The 14,655-nt window shown below is 46.1% G+C and overlaps 1 protein-coding gene across 2 annotated transcripts; it reads left to right on the forward strand.

Moving 5' to 3' along the window:
* The first annotated feature begins 570 nt into the window (after window positions 1-570).
* LOC113026630 (long-chain fatty acid transport protein 2-like) lies at window positions 571-14,380 on the forward strand. Of its 2 annotated transcripts, XM_026175634.2 has the most exons (10): window positions 582-1,171; window positions 3,393-3,602; window positions 3,686-3,841; window positions 4,937-5,061; window positions 5,158-5,352; window positions 5,472-5,562; window positions 5,827-6,025; window positions 6,100-6,197; window positions 13,646-13,776; window positions 13,889-14,380. In XM_026175634.2, the coding sequence occupies exons 1-10, from the start codon at window positions 712-714 to the stop codon at window positions 14,063-14,065; spliced, it is 1,842 nt and encodes a 613-aa protein (XP_026031419.2). In that variant the 5' UTR covers window positions 582-711; the 3' UTR covers window positions 14,066-14,380. The 2 variants fall into 2 exon arrangements, 1 of the variants encoding a protein (XP_026031419.2); XR_013910599.1 differs by lacking the exon at window positions 6,100-6,197 and having other exon boundaries at window positions 571-1,171.
* Window positions 14,381-14,655: the final 275 nt, after the last annotated feature.

Consider the following 14,655-nt stretch of genomic DNA (forward strand, 5'->3'; position numbering starts at 1 on the left):
CATGCACTTAAACATGCCGATACAATCAAGAAGTTCAAACTGAGCAGAATGGGGAAGAAGGATGATTTAAATGTCTTTGAATGTGGCGTGGTTGTTGGTACCAGACAGGCTGATCTGAGTATTTCAGAAACTGCAGATCTACTGGGAATTTCCATCACAACTGTCTTTAGGTCTTGCAGAGAAAGTTCTGAAAAAGAACATATCCAGCCATCAGCAGTTCTCTGGATGAATATGTTTTATTGATACAAGAGGAGAATGACCAAACTGCTTTGAGCTAATAGGAAGGCAACAGTAAGTAAAAAACAAAACAAAAACAACTTGTTACCAAGGAAGGCAGAAGAGCAGCTCTGACCGCACAAGACACTGTGCAATGCTGTCACGGTCTCCGCCATTATCCATTACCATTATCGTCTGCAGGTGCCTGAAGCTTAATAATTAACCCTCCTGTTATGTTGGTTTCCAGGAACACCAACTATGGTCCTGGGTCAATTTGTACCGCAACATAACAGGAGGGTTAACAGCTCCTGTCCTTTCTAATCATTTACACAAGGCTTACACAATCATTGAGCAAGAGGGGATGCTGCCCCTCTTGCTCATCTGTTTTGATGTAGATCACCTGGTTGTTCAGTAGTTACATGTAAGTTGTGGTCCTGCTCCTTGCACCTTTTTATACCTCCGCTCTGTCTTCAGCAGGACAGCTGTGAGACAAACATGTTGGTCTGGACGGTGTGTGCAGCCTTGATTGTATGTGGCGTTTTACTCCGCCATCCTTATCTCTTCCAGGATGTCCAGTACGTGCTTGCGAAAATAAAAAGAAGGCGCTTTGTATTAAAGTGCATGCAGACTAATTACTCAATCCTGGACCGCTTTTTAGACTTGGTGAAGACGCAGCCGCAAAAGACTTTAATTTATTTTAAAGATGAAATGTTCACGTACCGGGAAGCAGATGTCCTGAGCAACAGAGCTGCGAGAGCGTTTCTGCAGGCTGGATGCGTAAAGGAAGGAGACGCGGTGGCGCTGTTCCTGGGGAACCAGCCGATGTTCCTGTGGCTCTGGTTGGGTTTGCTGAAGATTGGATGTCCCGGAGCTTTGCTCAACTCCAACATCAGATCCAAGTCTCTGCTACACTGCCTCAACTGCAGTGGAGCCACAACTCTGGTAGCATCTGAAGGTAGTACCTGCATTTCTGTCTGCTTTTCCAAGCAATGGAGACAGTAGAGAGCTCATTTACTCAACATTCAATAACAAATAAATACATAAATAATTAGAGAACAAACTGTACTTTGGCATGCCATGGGAAAAACACCAATGTAGGCTATGCACTGTTTGCCTGCAATGGAGTAATCTATTGATGGAGTTTGATATAAGAATTTCCATTTTTACTCCACCACAATAAAGTATCAGTCTTTATTCACATATCTAAAATTGTGCTTCTACTTCACTTCCGGGTCAGTATCTTACATTAAATGCAAAGAATGGTTGTCACTTTCCAGTAACAGGGATGACTTTTCATACCGTATAAGAAGCTTCTTAAACATTTTCTCACTGCCTATTGTTGCTTTAGTTAAATTTTTAATATTTGGAAATGAGTACATGTATACTCAACAGAAGGAAAACCACTTTCTCCACCATGCAGTACACCTTTTTATGACTGCATATGGCTGTCTTCATCTTCTTCTTCACAAAGCAGACAAAAATAATGTGTTGCACTTGTGGTCCATCTTAACTTTTAGTTATTTAAACTGCCCCTTCATTTAGCACATATATTGTTAGTGACAAAACATCAAGGCAGTTCCAAGAATGGAACATGCCTCTCTAAAGATTTACTGACTTAAACTGTCACAGTGGGAAACAAAGAATTAAAAAATAAAAATAAAAAAAGATTCCCCAGCATAAATCAATCAGTAACTAAATGGCTGAAGAGGATGCAAAAAATTAACAGTATTAATAGAACCGTAGTTTATATATTATATGTGGCTTTAGGGTTTCATTGGGAGATTGTTTGATTTAAATTAAATTGGATATCTTAAATGGGACATATCGTCCTGTGAAAAATAATTTCCAATCTATACAGTCCTTTGACTGTATAGAGTGGGCAACAAGTGTGAGCGCACCTGTAAAACCAGAAGCTCTGTTTGCTTGTCTGGAGCATTCAGATGTGTTAACACAATAATTGAATCTACCAGGAGTTAAAAGGAAAAACAAAAGTAAAATTGGCAAAAACTGTCAAACAGCTATAGCTTGGCCAAAAAGGTTAACCATCTACAACAGACTGGCTGAAAAAGGGGAAGAAAAATCACACTGTTGCAATGGCCCAGTCAAAGTCCAGACCCCAACCCAACTGAAAAGCAGTGGTGGGGCTTTGAGAGAGCTGCGCATCAATGAATGCAGGCAAAGACCGGAAGAAACCCTGTAAAGCAGAGGCAGCCAAAATTCCTTCACATCAATATGGGAGACCAGGGCTGGACTGGTAATCTGGCACACTGGGCATATTCCCGGTGGGTCAACTGAGGGGCTGCTGTCCACCAGCTGTACAAGCCATGACAAAAACCCATTCGTACATTTTTCCTTACTGTCACTGCCCAATCAAATCTCTACACACAACCCGGCCCTAACCTACCTTCATTAGGTGCTCGTGCATCTTGTTTGTGTGGAAGGGGTGGGGTGGGTGATGTACATCCATGTAGATTGTATGCTTAGCTTTTTTTTTTTTTTTTTTTTTTAAGTGGTCTTGTTGCAAAGGCCTTTTACCTAGTCAAAGGAGCTTGCAAAGAAAAGCGTCTGGACTTCTATAAGTTGCTTGAAGACGTTTCACCTCTCATCCGAGAAGCTTCTTCAGTTCTAAGGTCAAATGGTGGAGAGTCCCAGATATAAACCTAGTGGGAGTAACCCCCCACAGAGGGACAAAAGGACCCCCTGATGATCCTCTAATCGCCTGAGCCAAGGTGTGAAACTGGGCGTGGGTCCCAATCAGCCAGAGTTTCGGGTGAGCTCATTGTGAAACCTGGGGGGGCTAACTCCCACTAGGTTTATATCTGGGACTCTCCACCATTTGACCTTAGAACTGAAGAAGCTTCTCGGATGAGAGGTGAAACGTCTTCAAGCAACTTAAAGAAGTCCAGACGCTTTTCTTTGCAAGCTCCTTTGACTACGATGACCTGGATGACTGAGAACCTTCACAGACCTTTTACCTAATATTTCAAATACACAGGTTTTATTTGTGCTCCAGTATTTGTTTGTTTGTCTCCCTTTATCTAAAGGATTCAAGCACATCTTTCATCATCACTCATGAGCAATAAAGCTGCAGAGGAAGATTGAGCTGAGCTTTGTTAAAATACAGGAACATCTTTTGTAAGGTTTGTTGTGTTTTCTTTCTTTCTTTTCTACTCTAGAGTTGTTGGATGCAGTGAAGGAGGTGCTGCCCCATCTGCATGAACAGCAGATCACTGTTTTCATCTTAGCTGACAGGTGTGAAACTGCAGGTGTGGAAAGCTTCATTGATAAAATGAATCAGGCTTCCTCTGAGCCTATATCCAAGGAGTTAAGGTCCCATTTAACCACGCAGAGTCCAGCAGCCTACATATACACGTCAGGGACAACAGGTAAACTACTTACTGAGATTCACGATGCATCAGTGAAAGAAATGGCACATTCACCCTCTGAGCATCTGGCGTGTCTTTAACAGGTCTCCCTAAGGCAGCTGTGGTCACTTACAGCAAAGTGTGGAACTTTTCTTTACTTCTGGCTACAACAGGAGTGAACTCCAAAGATGTGATTTATGATACCCTCCCGCTTTATCACAGTACTGGCCTCCTTGTCTTCACTGGAGCTGTTGAAAGAGGTATGAACTCTTTGGATATATACTATTGTTAACTGTGTAAATCTTTAGTTTTCTTATCAACAAACCCAGTGTTTAAGCTGAGATCAAAATCTCCAGATGCAATTCCACGTTCTCCCTGCGTTGTGCCCAACAATCAATCCACAACTCATTAAGTCATTTAGAAAATAGCCACTTTTTAAAAACAGATTTCTAAGAGAACAGTTGACTTAAACATCACTAAATATTGAATTTCTTTGGGTCTGTTTAAAAAAACAAAAACAAAAAACCCCAAAAACGGACACTTGTTACTATATAAAGCAGATCTTTGTGGTACGGTGTTAAATGCCTTTGTCTGGCAATATTCTCTGTGGCATGGATTCAACAAGGTACTAGAAACATTCTTCCGAGATATTGGTCGATATTGACGTGAATGCATCACACAGTTGGTGCAGATTTGTTCCACCACATCCAAAACACACACTATTTGATTGAGATCAAAATAAACAAGCACAACAAGTCCAAAAACCAGAAATGACAGCTCTTGGAGGTCGACCAGGTAACCAGAGTCAGAGACATGCTGGATGACAATCTGCATCACTGCAGCTGTGACCTCAATCATCGGTTTTCTTGTAACATGTTCTGGTTTCACAACACACACATGGGATGCAATGTTTCAAATTAAGGATAACTCTTAATTGATGATTTCACACACGCTTGTGCTGTTGCCTGCCGAACTCTGGTATATGGCAACAGCTCCTGGCTGTCAACTTCTCTTCTGCCGCACACCCATCTCTGTCTGTCAGCTGTTCCAAACAGACTTCCCTACCACTGCTCCCTGAACCCACTGTGTCAACCCTCCCCTGCTGCTGAGCCACACCCCACACCACAGGACTCCCACTCCCCTTTCCCTTCACTCATGAACAAGACCCCAAGATACTTCTCGACTTGGGGCAACAATTCTCTGACCCGGATTGGACCCCCCACCCATTTCTGCTGTTAGTCACTCAGCTGTGAACCGCTCCAGTGTGAGGTCGACGTTGGTGATAAAGTAAAAATTTTGACTACTTCCACTGCTACTCTTTAAAGTGTGCTGTTGTCATCTATTGTTGTGTGCAGGTATTCCTGTTGTTCTGAGGAGTAAGTTTTCTGCTTCCCAGTTCTGGGACGACTGCAGAAAATATAATGTCACTGTCATACAGTACATAGGTGAAATTATGCGTTATCTCTGCAACACTCCACAGGTTTGTGCCAACACAGCATCAACATTAATACTACTGTCTCACACAGAAAGGTTTAGAAAACTAACAAACGCATGCTCTTCTTTTCTCTTCAAACAGAAACTCAGTGATAAAAACCACAAAGTCAGACTTGCAGTAGGCAACGGGATCAGAGCAGATGTTTGGAGGGACTTTGTGAGACGATTTGGGGAAATTCAAATCAGAGAATTTTATGGAGCAACTGAGGGAAACTTTGCTCTGTTGAATTATAGCAGCAAGATGGGAGCTCTTGGGCGACACACCTTCCTGCACAAGGTAAAAGTCCATGTTTCAGCTCACATTAAGAAGTAAAACCTGTCACTCATGAAGCAGTGTTTTAGCTTTTTCTTTTCTTTCTTTCTTTCTTTCTTTTTTTTTTTTTTTTAAATTTGCAGATGTTTTTTCCATATGCTGTGATCAAATATGATGCAGACAAAGGAGAGCCTTTGAGGGATTCTTCTGGTTTCTGCATGGAGGTTGAGAAAGGTGTTTTACTTCCAGCATGGTTATAACAACAAAGATTTTTTTTTCTTCTCAAGTTCTCACCCATGCATCTTTTCAAATGCTATAAACATTTTATATGCCTAAATCCTAAATCTGCCCAGTTCATTTTCTCAGCCACAGTGTACCTCACCACGCACAAAATTAACGTTTAAAAGACTCAAATGCAATGTCTTTACAGCATGTCTCATGCATCTTGCATTTAAAATATAACAACCCCAAATATGATTTCTCCTGTACTTTGATCAGGTGAACCTGGACTTCTGGTGACTGAAATAACAGCCAAAGCTCCATTCACTGGTTATGTGACAGACTTGAATCAAACTGAGAAAAAGAAGCTGCACAACGTCTTCAAGAAAGGTGATCTGTACTTCAACACTGGCGACCTGCTGCGCATCGATGAGGATAATTTCATGTACTTCCACGATCGTGTTGGCGACACATTCAGGTGAGCGCATGTTTTGAAATAATGCTTAAAAACGTGAGCTCACACAGAGCACTGAAAACAAAAAATGTCAACAGATGGAAAGGGGAGAACGTAGCTACAGCTGAGGTGGCCGACATCCTTGTGCTGACTGACTGTGTTAAAGAAGCCAATGTTTACGGAGTCAAAGTGCCAGGTACATATTATGCTCCAAAATCAAGAACAAAATGTACACCACACTTAGTTTGTTTAGTCAATCATTAATCAAATTGTTCCACAATCAAGCATTTTTTTTTAATCAAGATCAAGATTTTATTATTTTATTATTATTTTTTCTCTCCAGAAGATTGTACCTCTATTTCAATATAGCTTATTTAGAGCAGTAAACACATGGGGTAAAGGATATACAGTCAAAGAGTTTGTGCCATGGTGGAATGCACCTCGCACACTACTCGGGCAGCTGGTGCTGAATACGGGGATATACTGGTAAATATTACTTGGCAATAAATCTCTGTGTGTGTGTGTGTGTGTGTGTGTGTGTGTGTGTGTGTGTGTGTGTGGTCTCTGAAAGGAACAGAAAGAAAATACAATACTACATTACTAAAGTGTTCACAACAATATCTCCAGAGTACATTAACATAAACACAGGCGGGAAATAAACTAACATCTTCTATAATACCATAGGCCATATATTACCCACGACTCACGCATAGACCCACTGAGAGAGCTAACCAGGTACACAGTTCTACCCAACCACACGGCAGGAGAGTTAGCTTAGCTTAGCACCCGCTAGCGGCACAGACAGAAACATAGTCATTTCCCCCCTAACCTTGGTTACAGTCCCAAACACATCTTATTATCACATCCTCACACATCACCAACTTACGTTGCTCATTAACGCACACTTCTCACTGAATAACCAATTCTCTGCCGGTAATCTGGAGCAGAAAAGCTCAGGTGCTTTGCCCACGTTTCTCCCTGAAAATAGTCTCTCTCATACAAAGCGGTGGGGTGACCTCTACTGGCCACTCTAAAAACAGGTGAACTAACAACTGAACAGAATAAAACCATAACTACGGGGCCTTTTGTACAGCCGCCTCCAAATGTATGAAGTACATTTGCTCACAACAAAAGGCAATTTTACAAACAAAGTCACGGTGATTGTCCTTTGTCTTCGTCCGGGAGGGCAGGCAGTACCACCAGCCTCGCCACAGGTCGGGTGAAGGTCCGGTCCTTCACCTTGATGTCAGCAGACCTGATGTGCCCGTCGGGACTGGGGTGGACTTTGGAGATGCGGCCCACGAGCCAGGAAGCGCGACGCAGCTGAGGATCTACGATCATCACCACCGAACCTTCTGTGACATCTGCGGGGGATGACCGCCATTTCTGCCGAAGCTGCAGGCTTGGAAGGTACAGCCGGACGAATCGAGACCAGAAGTGGTCAGCCAGCACCTGGGAGTGCTTCCACCTCCGGCAACTCAGGAGCTCTTCTCTGGGGTAAGCCACTTGAGGAAGTGCTCCGTCAGGCCGCCCCATCAGAAAGCAGTTGGGGGTCACTGGATCAGGATCACTGATGTCAGACGGGACATAACCTAGTGGTTTGGAGTTCAAGATGCCCTCCACCTCCACAAGGACCGTGCGGAGGACCTCTTCTTGAAGGGGTTGGGATCCTACTGTAGTGTAGAGTGCCGTCTTGACAGACCTAATCTCCCGCTCCCACACTCCCCCGAAATGAGGAGCCGCTGGTGGATTGAAGTGGAAGACGATCTTATAGGGAGCCAGGAGCTTCTGCAGGTCAGAGGTCATGGCTGCAAAAGCTGCTTGGAGTTCCCTTTCTCCCCCACGGAAGTTGGTCCCTTGGTCTGAGTACAGCTCAGCTGGAGTTCCTCTCCTGGCAATGAAACGTCGAAGTGCCATTAGGAAGGCATCTGTATCGATGGAGGTTAGGACATCAAAGTGGACCGCTCTGATAGTTAGGCACTTAAAGATGATGCCCCACCTCTTCTCCACACGGCGCCCGATTTTGACCTCAAAGGGTCCAAAACAGTCCACGCCTGTCGAATAAAAGGCAGGTTTGTAAAGGCGGAGGCGCGCAACTGGCAGGTCCGCCATCTTGGGAACAGTTGGTCGGGCTCTCCATCTGCGGCACTCAAGACAGGTCCTTTGAAAACGCCTAACTGCTTCCCGGCCTCTCAGGATCCAATGAGTGCGCCGAATCTCCGCGAAGACCCTCTCTGGCCCTGGATGGCGCAGGTGACTGTCGACGTCCTGGATGAACAGGCGGATGACTGGATGTGTCGGATCCAAAACTAAAGGATGGGAGCTGGTAAAGGCGAGATCTTCAGAGTGGCGAAGACGTCCACCTACACGGATGACCTCATTCTCGTGGTCGAACTCAGGGGATAGTGCAAGGAGACGACTGCTGCGACTGATAGATTTCCCCTGCTTAAAGAGTCGATACTCCTCAGGGAAGCTCTCCTGTTGAGCTTCTCTCAGGACGTGCATCTCTGCTCGAACATAGTCATAAGCCGATGAAGTTCCACCGCCTTTGGCCGCCCCATGCACCTGCGTAATAGCAGCTTCCAGCAGCTGTGTCCAGGTGTCATATTTGCTGAAGTTCAAGGTGGCGGGGTCAAAGGTGGTAGAAAATCCACAAAAGGTCTCTTTACGGAGCTCAGATGGGCCTGAAGGCTCAGCCAGGGTGCCGCTTGGCTCTGGAGGCCACTGTTCTGGACCTAGGAGCAGGAAAGGAGGCCCTTGACTCCATCTATTGGGTCTGGTCAGCTCGGGAAGGGACTTCCCACGGGTTATATCATCTGCGGGGTTCTGGGCTGAATCCACATAGCGCCAGGTGTGCGAGTGAGTTACTTCCTGGATCTCAGCCACGCGGGTGCCGACGAAGACCTTGAAGTGGCATGACTGGGACCTCAACCAGGTGAGTACAGTTGTGGAGTCAAACTACAGTACTATTCTCTTTATGTCCAGAGTGAGCTCATTTCTAAGGAGACGGGAGAGATGAGCTCCGGAGAGGGCACCACACAGCTCGAGTCTAGGCATGGAGAGAATGCGTTTAGGGGCAACACAGGAGCGAGCCATCGGGAAGGCCAGATGTGAACTGCCATCACCTGTCACTGTTCTCATGTAGGCCACTGCGCCATAAGCCTGCTCTGACGCATCACAGAATATGTGAATCTCTCTCTCACTAACTGACTCCGTGATCTTCTTTGGGAGATATGGGCGAGGAAGCAGGACTTGTGCAAGGAACAGCAATTCCTCTTCCCAGGTTTTTCACTGCTGGAGTAGTTCTGGCGGAAGCTGTGGGTCATCCCATCCCCTCTGTTGATCCCAAAGGCGCCTCACCAGCATCTTGGCTCGGGTGGTGTACGGTAGGATAAGGCCAAGTGGGCCGTATTGGCTTGCGAGAACCTTATAAATATTCCGCATAGTGGGGGCGGCATAACTGATTTTGCGGTGTCTGTAACCCAAGGTGTCCGTGGGGAAGTGCCAGCTAAGGCCCAGAGTTGGCTCAGAGGTGTCTGATTTGTCTTGAGTGAGCCAAAGTTCTGCACTTGTGGATCTGAGGTCTTCAGGTAGGTGGCCAATGGGGCTGGGTTCATTACTGGCCCACTGGCGAAGGACAAATCCAGCAGAAGACAGGGGGGCTCTTAGCCTGTCCACTAGGTCCCGGGCTTCTTCAGGGGTTGGCACACTCTGGAGAAGGTTATCAACATAGAAGCACTGTCCCACAGAGTGACGTAGCGGATCATCTCCTTCCGTGTGGTCCCTGGCGTGGCGCTGCAGAGCGAAGGTTGCACAGCATGGGCTGCAGGTTGCACCGAAGGGGAGGACCTGCCATTCATAAACGGCCACCGGTTCCTCGGGGTGCAGATCCCACCACACAAACCGCAGGAGGGAACGATCCTCGGGAAGAAGGCAAATCTGGTGGAACATACCTTTAATGTCACCACTAATGGCTACGGCATGCTCTTGAAAGCGAAGGAGGACACCAAGGAGCGATGCGCTCAAGGTAGGCCCAGGTAGAAGATGTTTGTTGAGGGCTTGGCCTTGGAACGAACAGTTAAACACAAGGCGATCTTTGCCGTTGTGGCTAACAACGTGGTGAGGGATGTACCATGACTCATCTGCATGAGCAACCTCAGAGGGGGACACCTTAACCACCGAACCGGCCTGGACCAACCTCTCTATCTCCACCTGGTAAATCTTAGCTCGCTCTGGATCTTTCTGGAGCCTTCTCTCCACACTTCTCAAACTGGGAATGACAGCGTTAGGGCTAGCTTTAAGGTGTGGCATGTTCTCGCGGCGAAGGAGGGGGGTGGCATAGCGTTGGATGCCCTCGACATCTACACGAACTGTCTTCTGCTCTAGCAGGCTAACTGCATAGTTATCTTCTCTTGAACGGGTAACCATCTTGCCTTCTGGCACTGGGACAACATCTACCTGCCATAACTTCTCTACATGTTTGAGTAGCTCACTCACCTGGGAGGAATGGCGGTCGTGAAGAAGCACTGTTGTGGCAGTGAAGAGGAACCTATAAGGCTGGAGGGACCCTGTAGTGTCCACCCTAACCTGGTGCGCATAGCAGCGGGACCACCCGGTGGACCAAGATGAACAGCTTCAGTTGGAGTGATGAGCTGTGGGTGGTCACTGCCAATAAGAAGGAGAGGTTTGACCTTCTTGAAGGACTGGAGAGGCAGGCCTCAGAGGTGTCTGTACTTCTGCTGCAAGGACTCCACCGGGTAGCTGTGCTCGGCTAGGTCGATACGGGTGGCAGTGAAGGCGTTGCGGACTTTGTACTTCAGCTTGGGTTTGCCACCAGGGGAGATCTCGAATGAGACACATGATCCATGCAGAGTTTGCACATCTTGCCTGATAGTGCGCAATGGAAGTGTCTCTGGGATGCCTTGAAGGTCAAGCTTCTGGGTAGCGGTGGGTAGCAGCATAGTCCTCTCTGACCCATCATCCAAAACTGCGTGAGTGCTCAAAGTCTTGCCATTATGGTGAAGGATGACTGGGACAACCTTTAACAGGACTTGGCCGCTCTCTGTAGGACAATCGAGGTACAGGACGCCCGTAGGATTCTCACCTTCTCGTGGGGGAGCAGACACTGGGCCATGTGTCTTTAAGGACTTAGAATTCACGTCGTGAAGGACCTGCAGATGACGACCCTGACACAACCTGCAGGGTTTCTTGAGGGTACACTGTGCTGCCTGATGGGAGCGAGTGCAACGCCAGCACCTCTTGTTAGACTTTATCCAGTCTGTGAGCTGTTCGCGACTCAGCTTGATGACCTCCTGACAATGACTCAGGTGATGGGCATGGTTATCGCAAAAGGCGCAGTAGGGTTGCTGCCTAGCTTTGTTTGGAGTGGTACCTAGTGACCTGGGTGAGCTCTCTGCACTGTGAAGAACCGCAACAGAGCGTCTGCTTGGTCTGACATCAGGCTTCTCTCTGGTGATCGCTGGAGTGGGCAAGCCGTCATAGTCCTGACACCAGGATTCGTACTTTAACCAGGTAGCCAGGTCGTCCAGGGTGTAAGCCTGACCAGAATGGTTGTACATGCACCAACGGAAATCAGCTCTTTGCTCTGAAGGAAGCTTACTAAGGAGTCGAGCCACATGGGAGCCACACTGGAGTTCGACCTCTCCATCAGGGCCTAAAGTCTTCAGCATGCCCACGAGCGACTGGATGTGGACAGAGAATCGCTCGAATGCGGCTGCATCCCCTCGGCGGATGTCAGGTGAGTCCATGACAGCAGCAATTCTTCTCAGGACAAGCTGGTGGGGCTGCCCAAGCCTGTCGTTAAGAGCGTTCGTAGTGTCACTGAAGGGCGTGGCAGAATGGAGGTAAGCGTCCGCTATCAACTTTGCTTCCTCCAGGTGTAGGTGATCTAACAAGACTTGGTACCTGAAGAGCTCTGAACTCTCCGGGGGCAATAAGTTCTCTAGCGCCATCTTTAGACGAGCAAATTCCCCAGGATCACGGCGTGTGAGCTTGGGAATGCTTGGACGAGGCCCCCTGTAGGTCAAGAAAGGAGTAGATGAGGACGGAGGTGGAGCTGGCAGTGGTTGCAATGGAGGGGGTGTGCTCTCAGAGGCGGCGCTGGAGGGTAGGTGGTCCTTGGCTCAGGAGAAGTGAACCCTGGCCTAGATTCAAGTGGGGGGATGATCTGACTCTCCTGTGCAGCCATAGACTCCCTCTTCAGATCCTGGAGCTCTTTCATCATCGTATCGATGCAGTCCGCAACTGGACCCTGGCTGGAGACAGACTCCTCCTTGAACACAACAGGAGGAGGTGGTGGAGACCAGTCCTCTTCTTCTTCAGCAGGGGGTGGCTGGAGATGAACAGCAGGGGCTCTGGGCGGTGGACTGAGCTGCAATAAATCCACCTTTGTGTCTTTTTCCATCCTAGACAAACTGCGTCTCCTCTCAGCTCAACACGAAACGCGTAATAATTTCTCTGAATGCAGGACGATTCCTTTTGTACGGGACGGTTGGCAACTCTACTAACTAACCTTATGAACAAAATAAAGTTCAACATCAGTAAATTCATAGCACCCACCCAGCTGTAGAGAAACTCTGTCATGCTAGCTAGTACGCAGTACGAGTTATTGTAACTGACTGTAAAAGTCAGCATAACAAAAATAAACTCCACCTAAATTTGGTTTATATGTGACCCAGAGAGACTGCAGGTCATAACTTCTTACCTGAAGTTCAGTTCACATGACACTCAGACCATCGGCTGCCTCGGGTCTCTCCTCCTCCTGCTTCCCCTGTCCCTCATCCACCTGCTGGCCTCCACCACTTGTTAATATTACTGAATCTGTGGAAGCTCCGCCACATCCACCACCAAACAACTGAGTTATTTTTACACACCGGCCAGCATCTGGCCAATCCACCACCTTTCATTGTTTATACCGTTCCAAAAAAAAAAAAAATCATCGGCCCACCGAGCAAATGCCTGATGGCCAGTCCAGCTATGGTATGAATGTTCAAAAATCTGCACAGAGGAGAACACAATATGCTAAAGCTTTACAAACGCAGCCCTACAATTTGTCAGGTAAGAGATTGTTAAACTGCATCCAGTTTAACAATCAGGCCTTTCTTCTCCTTAAGTAGTGACCAGCCGATTACAGGATTACCAACAAGTGAGTTCATCATCACAGGCATGATGGACTAAAAGACAGGATGCAGAGGAATGACCTGTCCCTGTATCAAAAAGTGTGTATTTTTTTTTTCTCTCTCATGCATGAGCGCACACACAATGCACGCGACACACACAAAGGATAGAAGATGGGCAGTGGAGAGAGAAATGGGGAGCCAGCACAGGAGGACTGGAGGACCATGACAGTCATATGGCTTAACAAACAAAAAAAACCATTCCTCTTAAAATGGTCAGAGATAAGAACTGGACTAAAAATGAATGAGAAAGCAGCCAATGTCTAAAGAAAGAGTTTGACAGATCTTAAGGAAGCCTGGAAAACTATTGCATAAGAACAGTTGACAAAGTCAAAATATGAAGAGATGAGTGGTGGCTCAAGACTTTTGCTCAGTACTGACACTTTTAATTAGCAATACTGAACTTCAGTTAACTCCTGTTTTGTGATTGTTTAACTTTTGTCTTCAGGCCAGGAGGGAAGAGCCGGGATGGCTGCTGTTACTTTGATGGATGGACTGAAGTTTGACTCCACGGTTGTTTTTAAACATGTCGAGGACTTCCTGCCGTCCTACGCCAGGCCACGCTTTCTGAGGATTCAAGTATGTTTACTCCAGTTATTTTACACTTTTTTGCATTTGTGGTTAAGCCTCTTTGTTGCTTGCATGATTTATTTTATCCACTAATAATTGGTTGTACTGTGATTTATTACAGAGGTCACTGGACATTACAGGCACGTTCAAGCTAATAAAGACGAAAGCAGTGGAGCAGGGCTTCAACCCAAATGAAATAACAGACCCACTCTACTTTCTGAATGAAAAAGAGAGGAATTATACTCCACTCACGCCAGATGTATTTGATTCAATTGTAGCAGGAAATATCAAAATATAAAGTGATTTTACTTTTTAAAGGAAAGAAAATCACCTCTGTAAGAAAATCATTGAGATGACAGCGTGGCACTTCTGGCTGCACATTTTGTTGATAAGGTGTTTGAAATTATATCTTTGCCTTCATAATTTGATTTTAGCTGTGATTCTATGCACACATCCTTAATGATTTAGCCTTCTACGGATGTACTGAGCTGTGAGTTCACTCAGTGAATTGTTTCAGTTAAGTAAACGCATTGCTCTGCACCTTCTTCCTTCAATGCATTCTGGTCCGTCCATGTTATATATATTTTTTAATTAAAGACCTACTGATATTGTATGTCTCTTTCACTGCCTTATTTGTAGTTATCATTGGACATTGTAGTTTGTAGACTATGTATGCACTTTGTGTGCACAATATATTTGCAATAATACTAATAATAATAATATTAATATGGGCAAGCGAAGGAACTGATCATCTAATATGATAAATAGTGAGTAACCGGGCTTTAGTGATGTCTTTTTGTACTAAAGGGCTCAAAGTAAATATCCCCCATACCTTTGGATCACCGTCAGTAGCCTGAACTGTTGATGCACGATTTCATGTTGTTTACG

Source organism: Astatotilapia calliptera, chromosome 7, assembly GCF_964374335.1.
Source record: "Astatotilapia calliptera chromosome 7, fAstCal68.1, whole genome shotgun sequence".
Taxonomy (NCBI): Eukaryota; Metazoa; Chordata; class Actinopteri; order Cichliformes; family Cichlidae; genus Astatotilapia; species Astatotilapia calliptera.

Bases quoted from the DNA above. Each gene is read 5' to 3' on its own strand.
- LOC113026630 (XM_026175634.2), top strand. From the start codon at position 712: ATGTTGGTCTGGACGGTGTGTGCAGCCTTGATTGTATGTGGCGTTTTA. The intron at 5,563-5,826 runs GTGTTTTACTTC...TACTTTGATCAG, and splicing joins CTGCATGGAGGTTGAGAAAG to GTGAACCTGGACTTCTGGTG. The intron at 13,777-13,888 runs GTATGTTTACTC...GATTTATTACAG, and splicing joins CACGCTTTCTGAGGATTCAA to AGGTCACTGGACATTACAGG.